Source organism: Diceros bicornis, chromosome X, assembly GCF_020826845.1.
Source record: "Diceros bicornis minor isolate mBicDic1 chromosome X, mDicBic1.mat.cur, whole genome shotgun sequence".
Taxonomy (NCBI): domain Eukaryota; kingdom Metazoa; phylum Chordata; class Mammalia; order Perissodactyla; family Rhinocerotidae; genus Diceros; species Diceros bicornis.
Window position 1 is genome coordinate 107,581,532 of NC_080781.1, and position 16,742 is coordinate 107,598,273.

The 16,742-nt window shown below is 38.3% G+C and overlaps 1 protein-coding gene across 1 annotated transcript in view; it reads left to right on the forward strand.

The window, feature by feature from the left end:
* Positions 1–609: 609 nt before the first annotated feature.
* Positions 610–16,742, forward strand: part of SLC6A14 (solute carrier family 6 member 14) — a 41,248-nt gene continuing 25,115 nt past the window's right edge. The window contains exons 1-2 of the mRNA XM_058535102.1: positions 610–912; positions 7,176–7,226. Of these exons, the coding sequence (XP_058391085.1) occupies positions 610–912; positions 7,176–7,226 (354 nt within the window). The remainder of the gene's footprint in view (positions 913–7,175; positions 7,227–16,742) is intronic.

A 16,742-nucleotide genomic window follows, 5' to 3' on the forward strand; every position in this document is an offset into this window, starting at 1 on the left:
CCAGCAATTCCACTTTTAATGATATACAATAGAAATGTGAACGTAAATGCACTAAAGACACGTACAAGAATACTCTTAGCGGCACTATTCATAATAGCCAAGAATTGAAAACATCCCAAATGTTCATCAAGTATAGAATGAATAAATAACTTGTTGTATAGTCACACAATAGACTTCTGTACAGTAATAAGGGAGAGTGATTACTGTCACATGCACCCACTTGGATGAATCTCATAAATATATTAAGACACAAAAGAAGCTAGATACAAAAACTAGTGCATACTCTGTAATTCCATTTATAAAAAGTTCAGAAACGTAAAAGTAGTGGCGGTAAAAGAAGTCAGGATAGAGTTTTACTTTTGGCATGGGTAGTCTGACAGAGAGGAAGCACAAAACACTGGGAAGCCAGTAATACTTTATCACTTGTTAAAATAATAGGGCCAATGATCCTTTGTTTGTTTGTTTAAAATACATATCTCCATAGAAAAAATTTTAAATTATTTATATACCAAAATGCTACATTTTGGTGGGTGGGGTTATTGATGAATTTGATTTTCTGCTTTGTACTTTTATTTCTTGGGGGTGGGAGTAATGTAGAAACACGTGAACATGACTTCGGTAAAACAGAGAGACCTGTACTATGCCTTGAAGTTCAACAGATTCGAATCAGGCTGGCAAGAGAGGCAAATGCTAGAGAAATATCTCAGTTTCTCCTTAGTTGCAATCATTACTTCAGTCAGCAGAAGCTTCTGGGTTTCAAGGTCTGCGCAGGAGTGCATTGTCGAAGGCTCAGTACAGTTGTCTCACTGTGGATACCAAAATCTGCGGATGCTCAAGTCCCTTAGTCTGCCCTCCATATCCACGGATTCAAGCACCTCCAGACTTGGAACTCGCAGACACGAAGGGCCGATTGTATAGATCTGCTCTCTGCTGGTACAACACTTCTCTTTTGTGAAGTACCTAGTTACTTGGTTGAGGTAATATTAACGTTGTAACTTGAAGGTGATTTAAGGAAGCTGAGACAGGAACAGAACATTTTTCATATTATTCTCATGGCCCTTAAGGGATCTTAGAGTTGGTGCCTTAACAAAAGAGAATGAAAAGGGAGGGGCTGAGAAATATAGGAGACATTTGTGACAGAACTTTTTGACTGCCAAATCTCTATGTACATTGAAACCAACTTTCTTCTTTCTTTTCCCTTCAAATGCATAACTGCCTACTTTGTAGTTGGACCTTAGATATTAAATTTCCTGTGATTTAATGGGGACGTACATGAGCTTGGACTTCAATGTTTCAGTTCAATTGGATTTGATTTTGGTGGATTTCTTTAAGTGATCTAGAAAAGGTCAAAGTTTTGGCCTCATAATTGTGTTTTGTGGCAAGCCAATTCAATCACACATGAACCAACAGGTCTAACATGATTTTACTGGCCAAAAGCCAGCCAGCCTCTGCTGCACTGTCTCTTCCCTCATAAGTTTTGACTAATCTTTGTAGTGGCTCCAGAGTGACTGGGGCTCTCTAGTTCCAGGTGCATGGGTGCACACGAAGTACAGGTCCTTTGAGCAGCTTCAGCGGGTTCCACCATGGTCGTAGCCTATTCTTTGATAACCACACCTGGGGTAAAAATTCAGGAAATCATTTTTCTATTACAAATAAGACAGCTGAATTCCATTCAGGCAAAAAGACTATTAGAAAGATTGTTCAGGAAAGTTTCTTTGGTTTAACTCATAAAAATGGATTTAGCACCACTTTTTCTTTGTATTTCCAAAATCAAAACATTAAGGTGAGGAAAAAAAAGAAAAACCAGTTAAACAACTTTCCAAGAGTTTTCTTTGTTGTTTACATACAGGGAGCTACATTTTTGGGGTGCTTTCTTTTTCGCCCTGATGGGCACTTTTCTATCATTCTGTTATTCCATTTTTCTATTCTGTAATAGATTTGGGGTGGAGGTTGCTTCTGGCATCTACTAGGTAGAAGCCAGAGATGCTGCTGAACATCCTATGATGCACGGGAATCCCTCCCAATAAAAGAGAATCATTTGGCCCAAAATATCAATAGTGTTGAGGTTGAGAAACTTTGACTTAGAGGGATAATCATCAATTGCCATGTAAGGCTCGTTGCATGAGCTTATCTAGGACAATAGCAGTTCTGTAACTAGGCTGCTATCTTATAAATTCCAACAGCTTTATTGTACTCAAGATGGCTCCTGTGGACAAAAAGAATTGTCTTAAATATTGTTTCCCAAATGTTTATAGGATTCTCTTGCAAGTGGTTAATAATTTATTCAAAGAAACAAACCATTGAAAGCAAACCACTTAAGGGAAAAGGAGGGAAGGAGGTGCTCTGAAAGAAGTTGATTCCTACATTAGATTAGTTCTGACCCTATATTTAATAACTTGTACCTTGACATACAGATAGTCAAATTCTGCCCCCAGATATTTGTGTAGAACTCTTAGACGTCAGCAAGAGTTACAACGAGGGTTATCTGAGGATAAATATTCTCTTCCAATATTATAAAATAAGAAAGTGCACATCTACAGATAGACTAATAGATAACACTAAAATTGGAGCCACTGGGTGTAATTCATTCTGTCTTACAGCAGCTTTAATGTCCTATACTTTATAGGTGTGTTGTGTTACTAGGTGGCTGTATTTAGACTTCTAATGTGCTCTGCAATCACTTATTGGTTCATCTTCAGAGTATTCCTGGGGTACTAATGATTCATGGTTTTTGGCCAGAAATAGAATCAAACATAGTATGAGATATTAGGGTAAAAATGAAAATTATTGATCATAAGAGGTGATATCTCTATTTCAACTTAACCTTTCAGAATTTCATGTGGTGAAGTGGAAAGAGCTCTAGCTGTAGTGTCAGATAGACCTAGGTCTCACCTGTGGCTCTGCCATTGTCTAGTGGTTGGAGCAGCGTTACTTAGCCTCTCTAAGCCTCAGTTTCCTCATCAGTAAAACAGCACACTGAGAACTTCACCTTGTGAAAGTTAAATGAGATTATGCGTGTACGATGAGAAGCACACACTCCCGGACACGCTACTACTCAAGAAATGTTAGTCTTCTCCCATATAACTTTCACAGGAATTGACTGAAGGTAGTGAAACAACACATAAAACATTAGGGAATTACACTTTACATTTATTTGTCGGCCAATTTGGCCATCTGAAATCACACTAGCAGCTGGTAAAGATTTTCCCATGGATCTTTGTTCTATAATTTTTATCATATTCTGGTGAGATTTAGGATGTAAGTGAAATTTACAGAGAAAGGTAACTAAGAGATATAAAATTTTAAAAATCCCACTAATTTGACTTCATGGCCATATCAAAAAGTCCTTTTCCATAACAATCCGTAGAGAATATTTCTGATTATAGGTCGTAAATTGAAGTAAATGTGGGATGCAAATAAATAGGTAAGACCCCTGTATATCTGGGACTGGCTCAGGGCCATACTGAAAATATTGGCCCATGGCTGTCAGGTACCAAGAATTGCTAGAGTTCTCTGATGTACTTCTGGGGGTAATATGAATTGGTACAATTTTAGATGGTAATTTAGAAATATGTTTTAAACCTTAAAACAATCATTCCTTTTGATCTCTAATCACATTTCTAGGAATTTACCCTGAGGAAAAAATCTTTAACAATTTATAGACAAAGATGCTTATTTAAACATCATTTATAGTAATGAAAAGTTGAAAAATGATACATCACCAAGACTAGGTAAAATAAATTGTAATAGCCATGCAATAGGATGCTAGGAAGCCATTTTAAAAGATGTTGACATAAAAAATGCTCACAATATAATGCTAGGTGTAAAAATATGGGATCTAAAAATTTCTTACAACATAAAACTGATTTTATTTTGTTTACACATGTATATATTTACATATACATAAAGCATATATCCAAACAACAGTGGTTGTCTCTGGGTGGAGGTATTATGAATGATTTTTGGTTTTACTTTATACTTTTCTTATTTTGTGAAATTTTTAACACAAAAAATTACTTTTATAGTTAGTAGGTAAAATAAATACTATATGCTCTATGGTTTTAGAGTGCTTAAAGAAGATGCAGTTTTACCTTGGCCCTGAGGGGTGGGCCTGCTGGTCTGTCAGGAAAGAAGAGGGCTAAATGAGTGAGCTGTCCAGCCTTGGAGAAAAATCTAGAGCAACAGCCTCTTTAAGGGCCTAATTAACAAGTAAGCTGTATCTAGCTAATTTAAATAATAAGCCTGCGTACCTGCAATTTACCTAATCTCTGTATAGTTTATACCTTGAAGTTGCCACGCTCTGTAAGTAGTTTTTCACTCCAGCTGGCTGACTGAGCACGTGTGAGCAGTAGACATTGTGCAGAGGAGGGAGGCAAGGGAGAAGGAAAGACGAAAGACTGTGGGCCATAGGGCATGGAGTTCAGAAAAGAACCACTCTCCCCTCTGTACCCAGGCATTACCTTGGATGATGTCAGCAGAAAGTTAGCCAGCAGGCAACTGCCTGTTTGAGGTTAGTAGTCCTATTTCCTAATACACTCAATTACTTCGAAGTTGGGAGGAAGTATAGTAAACACTGTCAAAGTTTCTGGATTCCATGTCCTTCATTTTTTGTTTTAAATTTCAGACCAACTCTAAGAGCAGGAAGCAGAAGGACAGAAGTTTAGATTAGAATTCAAGAAGATTCCCAGGCTTAAGCTCCATATACCACTCTCTTTCTTCCTTGCGACATCAGAAAGCAGCAAACCATCTGAACTCAACTTTTCCTTTTTTGCTTTTTTTTCTGTTGCTATTTGCATGGACAGCCATATTGGGGCAAGAACATTAAGATGAGGGAGGAATCTGTAGGATTACTCCGGGAATGGGCTTAGAATACCTAGGCATAGTCCATACATACCTACTGGTATGTTCTTCAATTGCATTGAATTTATTGTCACTTCCATTTCTCTGTCCCCTTTCATTTTTTTGCCTCTGCAGAAGGGATGAAAAGATAAGATCAAAGATAGATTAAAAAAATAAACTCAGAAAGTGTAGGTATTCTCTGATTATAAAAATATACATGATAATTGGAAATATAAATTGTTAATAATCTCACCATCTGGAGAAAAACCTCCCCCTAATATTTCAGCATAATTTCTTCCAGACTTTTTCCAATCTATTTGTGTATATGTTTACATTTTTGTTTTGTTTTGTTTTCAGGAAGATTGGCCCTGTGCTAACATCTGTTGTCAATCTTTGTTTATTTTTCTCCCCAAAGCCCCAGTACATAGTTGTGTGTCATAGCTGTAGCTCTTCTATGTGGGATGCCGCCTCAGCATGGCTTGATGAGCGGTGAGTAGCTCCATGCCCAGGATTCGAACCAGCGAATCCCGGGCCACAGAAGCGGAATGCGCTAACTTAACCACTATGCCACTGGTCCAGCCCCATATGTTTACATTTCTGTATGTCATTCTTCTACAATAGAAATTTTTTTGGTTGAATAATATAAAATTTACTTAAAAATTCACAAAATGTTTAATCATTCAATGCGTTACTAGTTTTCCTTAATTATGTTAAATTTTTGTTCACATCTTTGTTTTCTCAGGCTACATTCCTAAAATTAAAAAGTTCCAGGTCGGGGCCGGCCCGGTGGCGCAAGCAGTTAAGTGCGCGCGCTCCGCTGCGGCGGCCCGGGGTTCGCTGGTTCGGATCCCGGGCGCGCACCGACGCACTGCTTGGTAAGCCATGCTGTGGCGGCGTCCCATATAAAGTGGAGGAAGATAGGCACCGATGTTAGCCCAGGGCCGTCTTCCTCAGCAAAAAAAGAGGAGGATTGGCGGATGTTAGCTCAGGGCTGATCTCCTCACAAAAAAAAAAAAAAAAAAAAGTTCCGGGTCAAAGGATATGAACATTCTTCAGATTTTTCATACATGTTGCCAAATTGCCCTCCAGAAATTTACACCAATTTACAGTCCTATCAACTACGCAAATGAATGTTAATCTGGCTTTTCAAACCACAAGAAATAACACAAATATTATAATAAATTCAATTCTGATGACAGCCAAAAAATAAAAATGAATGTTACTTTGGTCATTCCTCAGCCTCATTTCATGGGCTGGGACTACTGTTTTGCCCTTATCTGCTTAGAGCTATCCTTAGGTAGAATAAGGGTGGAGGATGAAGACTGGGTACAAAATAAAATTTGAAATAACTCTAAAGGCACTTTGGAAAATGCTCAAGTGATTCTGTTCTTGATGACAACTCTGAAGGCTCCCTCTGACCTGTGGGGTGGAATCCAGATTCAAGCATCTCTATTCTCAGACTCAGCAGGCAACGGATATTTATTGAGCCTGCTATGCTCCAGGCCTCCTTCAAGGCACTGGGGATACAGTGGTGAACAAGACAAGGTCCCTCCTTCACAAATCTTGCAGTCTGGTAACCCCACTGCAGTGAGCCAACCTTTCCTTCTACTCCCCCGCCCCAACACAAAATCTTTTACTCTAGTCAACCTGTATTATGCCACTTTATGCTCCTTCTTGCCTAGTTACAGTTATCTTGTCCCATAAGCCCTAATCCTTTCAGCCAAGGCTTATCCTAAGTCCCCTGTGAAACTCTGGCTATTCCAATCATCTGAGCACTTACGTCTGTACTCACAATTTAGCACTTGATTATTCATTGTCTTATTCAACTCTCTAATACTCTCCTGAGAAAGACTGCAAGCTCCTTATGCATAGCTTCCCCATAGCACCTGGTGTATTGTATGCACCAAGGAGCCTTTTCTTTACCAGAACCTTGCTTTAATACAGTTGGATGAGATTTTGAATAAGGCTTCTCTGTCTTGGACCAACCCAACCCAAGGAGATTTCAATACAGAGGTCCCAAAAGTCTTCATGTCAGTCTAGTTGCAAGTATAAGGCAGAGCCCCTGAAGTCAGTGTTAGAATAAGGCTCCAGCAAAGAGCATGGGCCTGGCAATCAGGGAAGCAGAGCTGGTTCCTGGCTCTGCCACTCACAGATGGGGCCTTTGAAAACAAAATATCTTGAGAGAATGTTATACTCCTTGTGTTTTAGATTCCTTTGTAAAATGGGAACAATGATACATTTGCTATGTATTTCATAGTATTGTTAGGAGGATCATATGAGAAGTTATACATAAAAAGTTATATGTGTGAAGTGTTATAGTTTTCCTCTTCTTAAAGGAGAAGAGGGGGACTGCTCTAAAACCAAGTAAGGATGGAGATGACGACAAGGTAACGATTTGCCAGAAATTGCAGGGCTTGGCAAAAAGGACACTGGCGTGTCATTTTTTGTTTTAACCTCTGCTCATCTAGTGGACCGTCTGATCTGTCTTTTATGACTCTTTGAGCAGCAGGAGAAAATAATAGAAGAGAGATGGCAAGGCAAAGAGAGGAGATGTCAGTGGAACAGCCTGAACCCCCAGTTTGGCATAGAAAGTATGTATGTGTTTCTCGTTGGTCAAACGGATGCCTCAAGAGGGCTGCCAGTTGATGAAGGTGTTCCCAGGAGCTAGAGGCTCCGAGGTATACTACCAGAGGCCAGCTTGGAAGAGGTCATAACTGAATGTCAGAGAATAGTGCAAGGAGGGGCCACATGTCCATACAGCTCCAGACAACCTCGCCTGCACCCATGATTTGGATACTTGCCTTGCAGAGGACATTGATGACCAGTCATTCATAGCCAGGGAAGCAGTGACAGCTGAATGCAGAGTATACCAGTAGCTCTTCCTATCTCCAACCCTGCAGAGGAGAAAGGGACTCTGAAAAGAGGGGAGGAATGAAAAAGACAGTTGTATTTTCTCACCGTTCCAAGTCTCTTGAGCTAAAGTCTGGCTGTCACTCGGGGTAGAGAAGATGAACAGTAAATTGGCAATGAACTGAAGCTTTTTTTTTGTAGTAGGTTGGAATTTTAATACCTAAAAGTGACCAAAAATCTACAGGATATGCCTGAGGTGTTTTGTTTTTCTCATGTGTCCTTCACTTTTTTTGAGATATAATTGACATATAACATTATATTAGTTTCAGGTGTACAACATAATCGTCTTATATTGGTATATATTGTGAAATGATCACCACAATAAGTCTAGTTAATATACATCACTTTAAATAGCTAGAAAATTTTTTTTCTTGTGATGAGAACTTTTAAGATTTACTCTCATAGCAACTTTCAAATATGCAATACTGTATTATTAACTGTAGTCGCCATGCTGTACATTACATCCCCATGACATTCATTTTATAACTGAATGTTTGTACCTTTTGGCCACCTTCACCCATTTTGCCCACCCTCCCCAGACCCTGCCTCTGGCAACCACCAATCTGTTCTCTAGGTCTATGAACTTGGGTTTGTTTTGTTTTAGATTCCACATATAAGTGACATCATATGGTATTTGTCTTTTTGTGTCTGACTTATTTCACTTAGCATAGTGCCTTCAAGGTCCATCCATGTTATCATAAATGGTAAGATTTAATTCTTTTTTATGGCTGAATAATATTCCATTCTGTATATATACCACATTTTCTTTATGCATTCATCCATCGATGGACATTTAGGTTGTGTCCATATCTTGGCTATTGTAAATAATGCTGCAATGAACATGGGGGTGCATATATCTTTTCAAGTTAGTGTTTTTGTTTTCTTTGAATGAATACCCAGAAGCAGAATTGCTGAATCATATTGTAGTTCTATTTTCAATTTTTTGAGGGACCTCTATACTGCTTTCCATAGTGGCTGCACTGATTTACATTCCACCAACAGTGCACAAGGGTTCCCTTTTATACACTTCCTCATCAACACTTGTTATTTGTTGTCTTTTTGATAGTAGCCATTCTAACAGGTGTGGGGTGATATCTCATGGTGGTTTTGATTTGTATTTCCCTGATGATTAGTGATGTTGAGCATCTTTTCATGTACCTGCTCGCCATCTGTATATCTTCTTTGGAAAAACGTCTATTCATATCTTCTGCCCATTTTTTTGTGTGTGTGTGTGAGGAAGATTAGCCCTGAGCTAACACCTGTTGCCAATCCTCCTCTTTTTTGCTGAGGAAGATTGGTTCTGGGCTAACATCCATGCCCATCCTCCTCCACTTTATGTGGGATGCCTGCAGCAGAGTGGTTTGACACAGAGCACACGAACTTAACCACTACACCCCCAGGCCGGCCCCTTTTGCCCATTTTTTAATCAGATTGTGTTTTTTTTGCTATTGAGTTATATGAGTTCTCTATATATTTTGGATATTATCCCCTTCTCAGATTTATGATTTGTAAATATTTTCTCCCATTCAGTTGGTTTCCTTTTCATTTTGTTGATGATTTCTTTTGCTGTGCAGAAGTTTTTTAGTTTGATGGAGTCCCACGTGTTTATTTTTGCTTTTGTTGACTTTGCTCTTGGTGATGGAGCTAAAAAGTCATTGCCAAGACCAACGTCAAGGAGCTTACCACTTAGATTTTCTTCTAGGAGTTTCATGGTTTCAGATCTTATATTCTTTAATCCATTTTGAGTTAATTTTTGTGTATAGTGTAAAATAGTGGTCCAATTTCTTTCTTTTGCATGTGGCTGTCCAGTTTTCCCAGCACCAGTTATTGAAGAGACTGTCCTTTCCCCATTGTATATTCTTGCCTCCTTTGTCATAAATTAACTGACCAAATATGCATGGGCTTATTTCTGGGCTCTATTCTGTTCCATTGATATGTGTGTCTCTTTTTGTACCAGTACCATACTGTTTTGATTACTACAGCTTTGTAGTACAGTTTGAAATCAGGACATGTGATGCTTCCAGCTTTTTTCTTCTTTCTCAAGATTGCTTTGGCTATTCAGGGTCTTTTGTGGTTCCACACAAATTTTAGGATTGTTTGTTCTATTTCTGTGAAAAATGCAGTTGGAATTTTGATAGGGATTGCATTGAATCTGTAGATTGCTTTAGGTAGTATGGACATTTTAACAATATTGATTCTTCCAATCCATGAGCACAGAATATTTTTCCATTTATTTGCATCTTCTTCAATTTCTTTCATTAATGTCTTATAGCTTTCAGTGTAAAAATCTTTCACCTCCTTGAATAAATTTATTCCTAGGTATTTTATGCTTTTTGATGCAATTGGAAATGGGATTGTTTTCTTAACTTCTCTTTCTGATAGATCATTCTTAGTGTATAGAAACACAACAAATTTTTGTATATTGATTTTGTATCCTGCAACTTTACTGAATTCGTTTATTAGTTCTAACAATTTTTTGGTGAAGTATTTAGGGTTTTATTATATATAATATCATGTCATCTGCAAATAATGACAATTTTTCTCCTGAGGCATTTTTAAGGGTCAGGAAATGGAGATTCAACATATCATGGTTAAAAGCACTAGAAAAATAGTACATGTGTACCTACCACTGTTCAATAAACTGGATATCAATATAGATATATTTTTTATTTCCTAAAGAACATCCTAGTTAGAAGAGGTAATAGGATTTAGTACCTGTATCAGAAAATGTTGTTATTTTTCTAGCTCCACAGATTTTTTTTTTTTTTGCATCAAGAAGTTGTAAGACAGCCATGTGAGTGTTTTTCTCTTAACTGTTTAAAAAAGTAGGCTAATACACGTTACATCTATTTCACTTGGCACACCTCATTGGAATGAGCAACTCAAACTGGTAAAATGATTTAATGGACAAGTATTATGTAAGAGGTTGTGTTTTCTTTTTTTCTGCAGTTTTCAATAATATTTCCCAGAAAGTCTTAATCATATAGCTCCCTTCATTTCTAGACACAAAAGATCTAAACAAATGAGTCAGTCTGTAACCCACACTGAGGCATTAGCTGGTGTTGCATAATTACAAGACAGGTGTATCACCACTCCCAAGCCTCAAAACAACAGATTCCCAATAACAGGGTCGCGGGCAGCCTGAAATCCTGACCACCAGTGACTGATTGTTGCACCCCAGTGATGTTAATAACTTTGAAGATACTGACTATAGAGCCGTACTCCATTTTATTTATAAGCCCTCTCTCCCATGGGTATTGGCAGAGGTCTTGGCACTGGTTTCATAAACTGATCTCTGATTGTAGGAAGCCCATGGAATCGATCCAGTTGGTTTATACACTGAATCACCCCTGCTCTTTTCAACAGTCTCTCAAAAGGGATCCCCAGGTTGGAGAAGTGAGATATCTGGCAGGTGTTCAGGCTGGTGAGGAATACTAATTACCCTTTGTTTGTGTTTCAAGGAGAGACTGATTGAGAGGGGAGGGCTGGAAGAAGGGGAGACTGTCAAGAAAGGGAAAACAATTTGTAAGAAGGCCTGGGTTAGTCATGATATGGGATAAAGGAAGGAGAAATAGAAGTAAGCAACAAAAGGGAAGAATGCTGAGAGGAGGGAGAGAAGTTGTAGAATAATCAAGAAAGGCTGAGGTGGGAAGGAGAAGCCCCATAGTATGATTACTGAGAAATGCTCAGATTTTGTCAAATCTGAGTTTGAATATCAGCCCCTGCATTTTCCAGCCCTCTGATCTTGGATAAGTTATTTTACCACTCTGTGCCTGCTTATTAATTTGTAAAATAGGGGATAATAATAGTACCAATTTGGTAAAGTTGTAAAGATTGAAAATAACACACATAAAGTGCATGGCATATGGCAGCTACTCAAAGGGTAGCTGATATTATTACTGTTGTAGTGGTTACTGTTATTGTTAGAGGCTGTAACATTGTTGTTGTTAGTGACAGTATTGTTTGATGCTAATAAAACACAAAGAAATCAGTTGCCACAACATTCAGCAATAAAAGAAGGTGATGAAGGGGGCCAGCCTGGTGGTGTGGGTGGTTAAGTTCGTGTGCTCTGCTTCAGCGGCCTGGGGTTCGCGGGTTTGGATCCCAGGCATGGACTGACACACCGCTCCTCAAGCCATGCTGTGGTGGCATCCCATATACAAAATAGAGGAAGATTGGCACAGATGTTAGCTCAGAGTCAATCTTCCTCAAGCAAAAAGAGGAGGACTGGCAACAGATGTTAGCTCAGGGCCAATCTGCCTCACCAAAAAAAAAAAAAAAAAGAAGAAAGAAAGTGATGAGGGAGGCCTCACATAGCCCTTCAGATGTCAATTTTAGCAAAAGAAGCTAAAACATCATTGTGTATGGTGAAGGAGGAAAGAATTGCATTGTATTATCCACATATTAGACATTCTAGTGCACATCACTTTTACATTAAAGGACTTCAGCCAAGGAAGAAAAAATAAATGCTATACTTTATGCACATGATTGATTTTTTTCATGGCGCTGCCTTTTCCAGTTCTTTAGAATATGTAGCAACGGCAACTCCCAATTTGGTCTTTATTAATTCGAATAAGATATTGAAAATTCCTGCACTTGAACATAGATAGTATTAACATAGCTATTCTTTAATTGACTTTACCTTCTCAAAGGACTCTAGTTGGTGGATTTCAGTTAAGTCCCATCAAGAAATAATTTTTTTATGCTTGTTTTATTTAAGAAGCTAATGAGAGCAATTATTCTGTGGATTGTATGAAGTGAATGATTTCCTTAGGTGGGAAAGCAAAAGATTAGGCGCCAGGATCTCTGAAGGGCCTGATGTTAGAGAGCTATAGCACATAGTTCTGATACAGTTTATTATTGTAAATGCAAACTAGCAGCAAGCATGCCACACAGCAATGCTTTTAAAAGGAGAAATATCAGTGTATCTAGGGTGAAGACTAACTATTTCTCCCCTTTAATGCATCATTACAATAGTATCAGATAACTAGGTCAAATTAAAATGTTGACTCATTGTTACTAACAACTTAAAGAGTACCTCTAGTGGCTACATAATCAAAGTTTCAGGGTGATAGTAAGAATGAATATTGATATACTGAAGAAAGACTCTCTCTGTCTTGGGAGAGAAAATTCTCGATTTCTTTGTTAAAAGAAATCCACATTAGCTCCATTGCCTAGTGTGATTCAGATATCTCTTATATTAAGAATTGGTTTGGCTAAAGATATTTGGAAAAAAAAAAAAGCGGCATTGCATGGGATGGTTAATGATGCATCCAAGTGTTCCATAGGCTCCAAACCCTATGTGTTTGTTACACCTCAAAGAACAATAGGTGTCTCTCTTTGTTTCCAAGCTCTAGCTACCGAAATCCAGCCGACACCCTGAACATCCAGTACTGATTGATCTCACTATGAATCAGTTGAATCCAAATCTCTCGATGGTGACTCTTGCAAATTGGCAATGTGAGACTCAGCTGGGAAGGAAGCACCAATGTTGTCTAAGTTGTGACTTCTCCTTCAAGGACGGAATACAGATAAACTTACTTAATCTTACTGAAGATGAGACAAAATAGTTTCATCTATGTGTGCTGTTCCACTGGATATGGAGGGTCAAATGATGCCTAATTATCATTATCATATCATCATTAATGTTGATGGAGTATCAAGCCCTGTGCAGCAGGAATGCCACAAAGCATTTTCTAACATGTTGTCCTCATGTTCTTATAGTAAAGTGGTTTGAGAGCATAGACTTTAGAGATAGATAGTCTGGGTTCAAATATCAGACTTGTCACTTACTAGTTGTATAACTTTGAGCAGGTCATTTAACTTCTCTGAGCCTCTGTTTTTTCATTTATAAAATGGGGATTATAATAGTTCCTATCTCAAAGAAGTTCTATGAAAATTAAATGAGATCATAAATGTGGATAACTTGACACAGTACCTGGCTTAGTAATAACTATTTCTTCTCTTTCCCTGTCAAGCATCTCCTTCTTTCCATCTTTTTTCTTTTCCTTCTACAGCCCATTCCATTCCATGTGGCCTTTAAAAATCGATGTGGTAGTGCTGGTGGGAGTGTAAATTGGAATATCTCTTTGGAAAACTGACAACATCTACTAAGCTAAACAGGGTATACTCTGTGATCCAGAAAGTCTGCTCTAGGTCTCTATCTAACAGAAATACACAGAGAAAACATGTTACAGGAAAGTTCATAGCTGCACTGTTCAAAATAGCCCCAATCTGGAAACAGTCCAAATGTCCATCAGTAAAACAGATAAATAAATTGTGGTATATTCATACATTGGAATACTATATAGAATCATATTAGATGAACTACAGATCTATGTTACAATACGGTTGGATCTCCAAAACATAATGCTGAGCCAAAAGAAGTCAGATATAAAAGTGTACATGCCATAATATTCCATTTATAAAAAGTTCAGAGCCAGCCCGGTGGCACAGCGGTTAAGTGCGCTCGCTCCGATTCAGCGGCCCGAGGTTTCGCAGGTTCGATCACGGGCGTGCACTGACGCACTGCTTGTCAAGCCATGCTGTGGCGGCGTCCCATATAAAGTGGAGGAGGATGGGCACGGATGTTAGCCCAGGGCCAATCTTCCTCAGCAAAAATAGAATTATCAACAGATGTTAGCTCATGGCTGATCTTCCTCACACACACACAAAAAAAGTTCAAAAACTGGCAAAACTAATTTATGATGTTACAATTCAAGAGAGTGGTTAACCTTAAGGAGAGTAAGGAGTGGTCTTCTGGGGTTCTGGTACTGTTGTTTCTTGAACTTGGCACTAGATGCATGGGAGGGTTATATTTGTGAAAATTCATCAAGCAGTACACCTATGATTTATACATTCAATACTTAAGAAAAGCTCTAGGGTATGCTACAGTCAATGTAAAAAAAAGTCATGAAATTTAAAAGATTCTCTTTTCTTGTTTAGGAAGTACCAGTATGAAATTATGCATCAGGAGTTATCATTTTCTTTCAAGGTTTTCTGGCATGTTATCCTTTAGGATTCTGTAGGAAAGTACTGTGTGTTTTTTCTCTGTCCATTTACTAGTTGATGTAGCGAGAGAGTCATTACCTCCTTGGCTAGCAGCAAGGAAATCTATGTGATTGTCTTTCCTAAATAAGTATTTCTTCCTAGGATTGAAGGAAATTTAAAGAAATAATTTATTAATGTTTTGACTACGGATGGCGTCTGACTTTTTAATAAAGTGGTTAATGTCTGAAACTATAAACTTTATGGGGAAAATTAATATGCACACATTTACTGATAGGATTTTTTAAAAATATATTTCATTTTCCTGTAGATAGACTAGTGGGATTCCTTCTCTTAGACTTTCAGCTGGTGGAGTTTAATAGGGTTCCTCCAGGAGAGGACTAGGAAACAGTGTTGCTCAATAAGGCATTGGTTTTGTGAGATTAGTTAAATACCCTCTCATTTGTGCAAATTCTTCACATCTAGAAGCATCTAGAAGCTAGAAGAAAGCTTTAGGTAATGAGTCTCCTTTATTTTTAGTGACTAAAAACGAGATTGAAAGGACTTCCATGGATAATGACATAAATTTAATCTTAAGAGGAAGGGAAAAGAATGTGGGATATAACTATTGGATCAGTTTTTATTTTAACATTTTTCCTGGACAAAATCACAGTTATGAGCTGATTTTTAGTTGCTGGTGACTTATTACTAAATAAATCTTTAAATTGCTGTCAATGCCTTTTTTTTAAGCTAAGCAGATTCATGGCTATGGTGTGTTTGTATCCTGGAAGAGATGGTCCACAGTTAAAAGGCCAGCATTGCACAACTTGGCGCAGGGAGGTCATCAATTATAATTTTGAGGCATTTTTGCACAACTAAAGTAGAGTGTACTGTGTATAATTCCCAAGTTAACAATTAGTTTACTATTGCCCATCAGACCATGGTTTAGGCCTGGATTTCAAGGCACATGAATGGCCACTTTCTCTTTCTAAACTTATTTCTTATTACTCCAACAATTAACAGAGTCTTCTCATGTTCTCCCACACCATGCTCATTCATACCTCTGTGACTGAGTTTATGTAGTTCCCTCTCTCGTGCTCACTCAGTTTCTATACTTCAGGTCCCAAATCAATAAAAAACTCACAAACACAATTTGTTCATCAGTTAATAAGTCAGACCCTAAGGAAGAGAAAATGCACTCCTGGTATTTTATAATTTCTTGGGGATGGATTCTAGAGTACTTGTCTTTTTTGACCACAAAGTGATTAAATGGCCTTTCTAAGTCAAATTTTTTAGTAAGCATTTACTGAGTGCCTGCTCTGTGTCAGGTTTTGTGCTAGGTGTTGGGAATACTTAAGACAGTTTCCCTGCCCTCAGAGAACTCGCAGTCTAGAGGACTGTAAGCAAATAATTTCACACAATGTAGAATGAGTATAGGGTAGCATAGGACTACAGAGGAGACACATCTAAACCCAGTCTGCAGTAACAGAGGCACAACCACTGTGGAAAGAGCTGGAGGAGGTGAGTCTCAAGGGATGAGTAGCAGTCAGCCAAATGAGGAGGGCGGGAATTTCCAGAAGAAGAAATAGCATGAGCAAAGGCACAGAGGTGAGAAACAACGTGTATGAGCATGCACAGGGAAGAACACACGAGCTTAAGAGTTTGACGCAGAGAATAGTAAGAGATGATACTAAAAGAGTAGGCAGGAGCCACGTCATAAAAAGCCATGCATGGCAATAAGAATAATATCCCCCAAACAAACAACACATTCTCTAAAATACCTTCTATCTTAAATTTTATGCCTCTGATGCTCTAAACTTTCAAAGTTGTTGAAAGATTCTCTGCTGTATAACGGGCAGGGAAAATTGCTCGTTGTTTCCTTTGTGTACCACTTACCCCTGCCTTGCTATCCCCATTGTCTATCTCTCCCTAAGATTCCAATTCTCTTTCTATTCCAAGAGTTACCATCTGTTTGCAGTGCCCCTTGTGAACTGGGCTTTGATAGT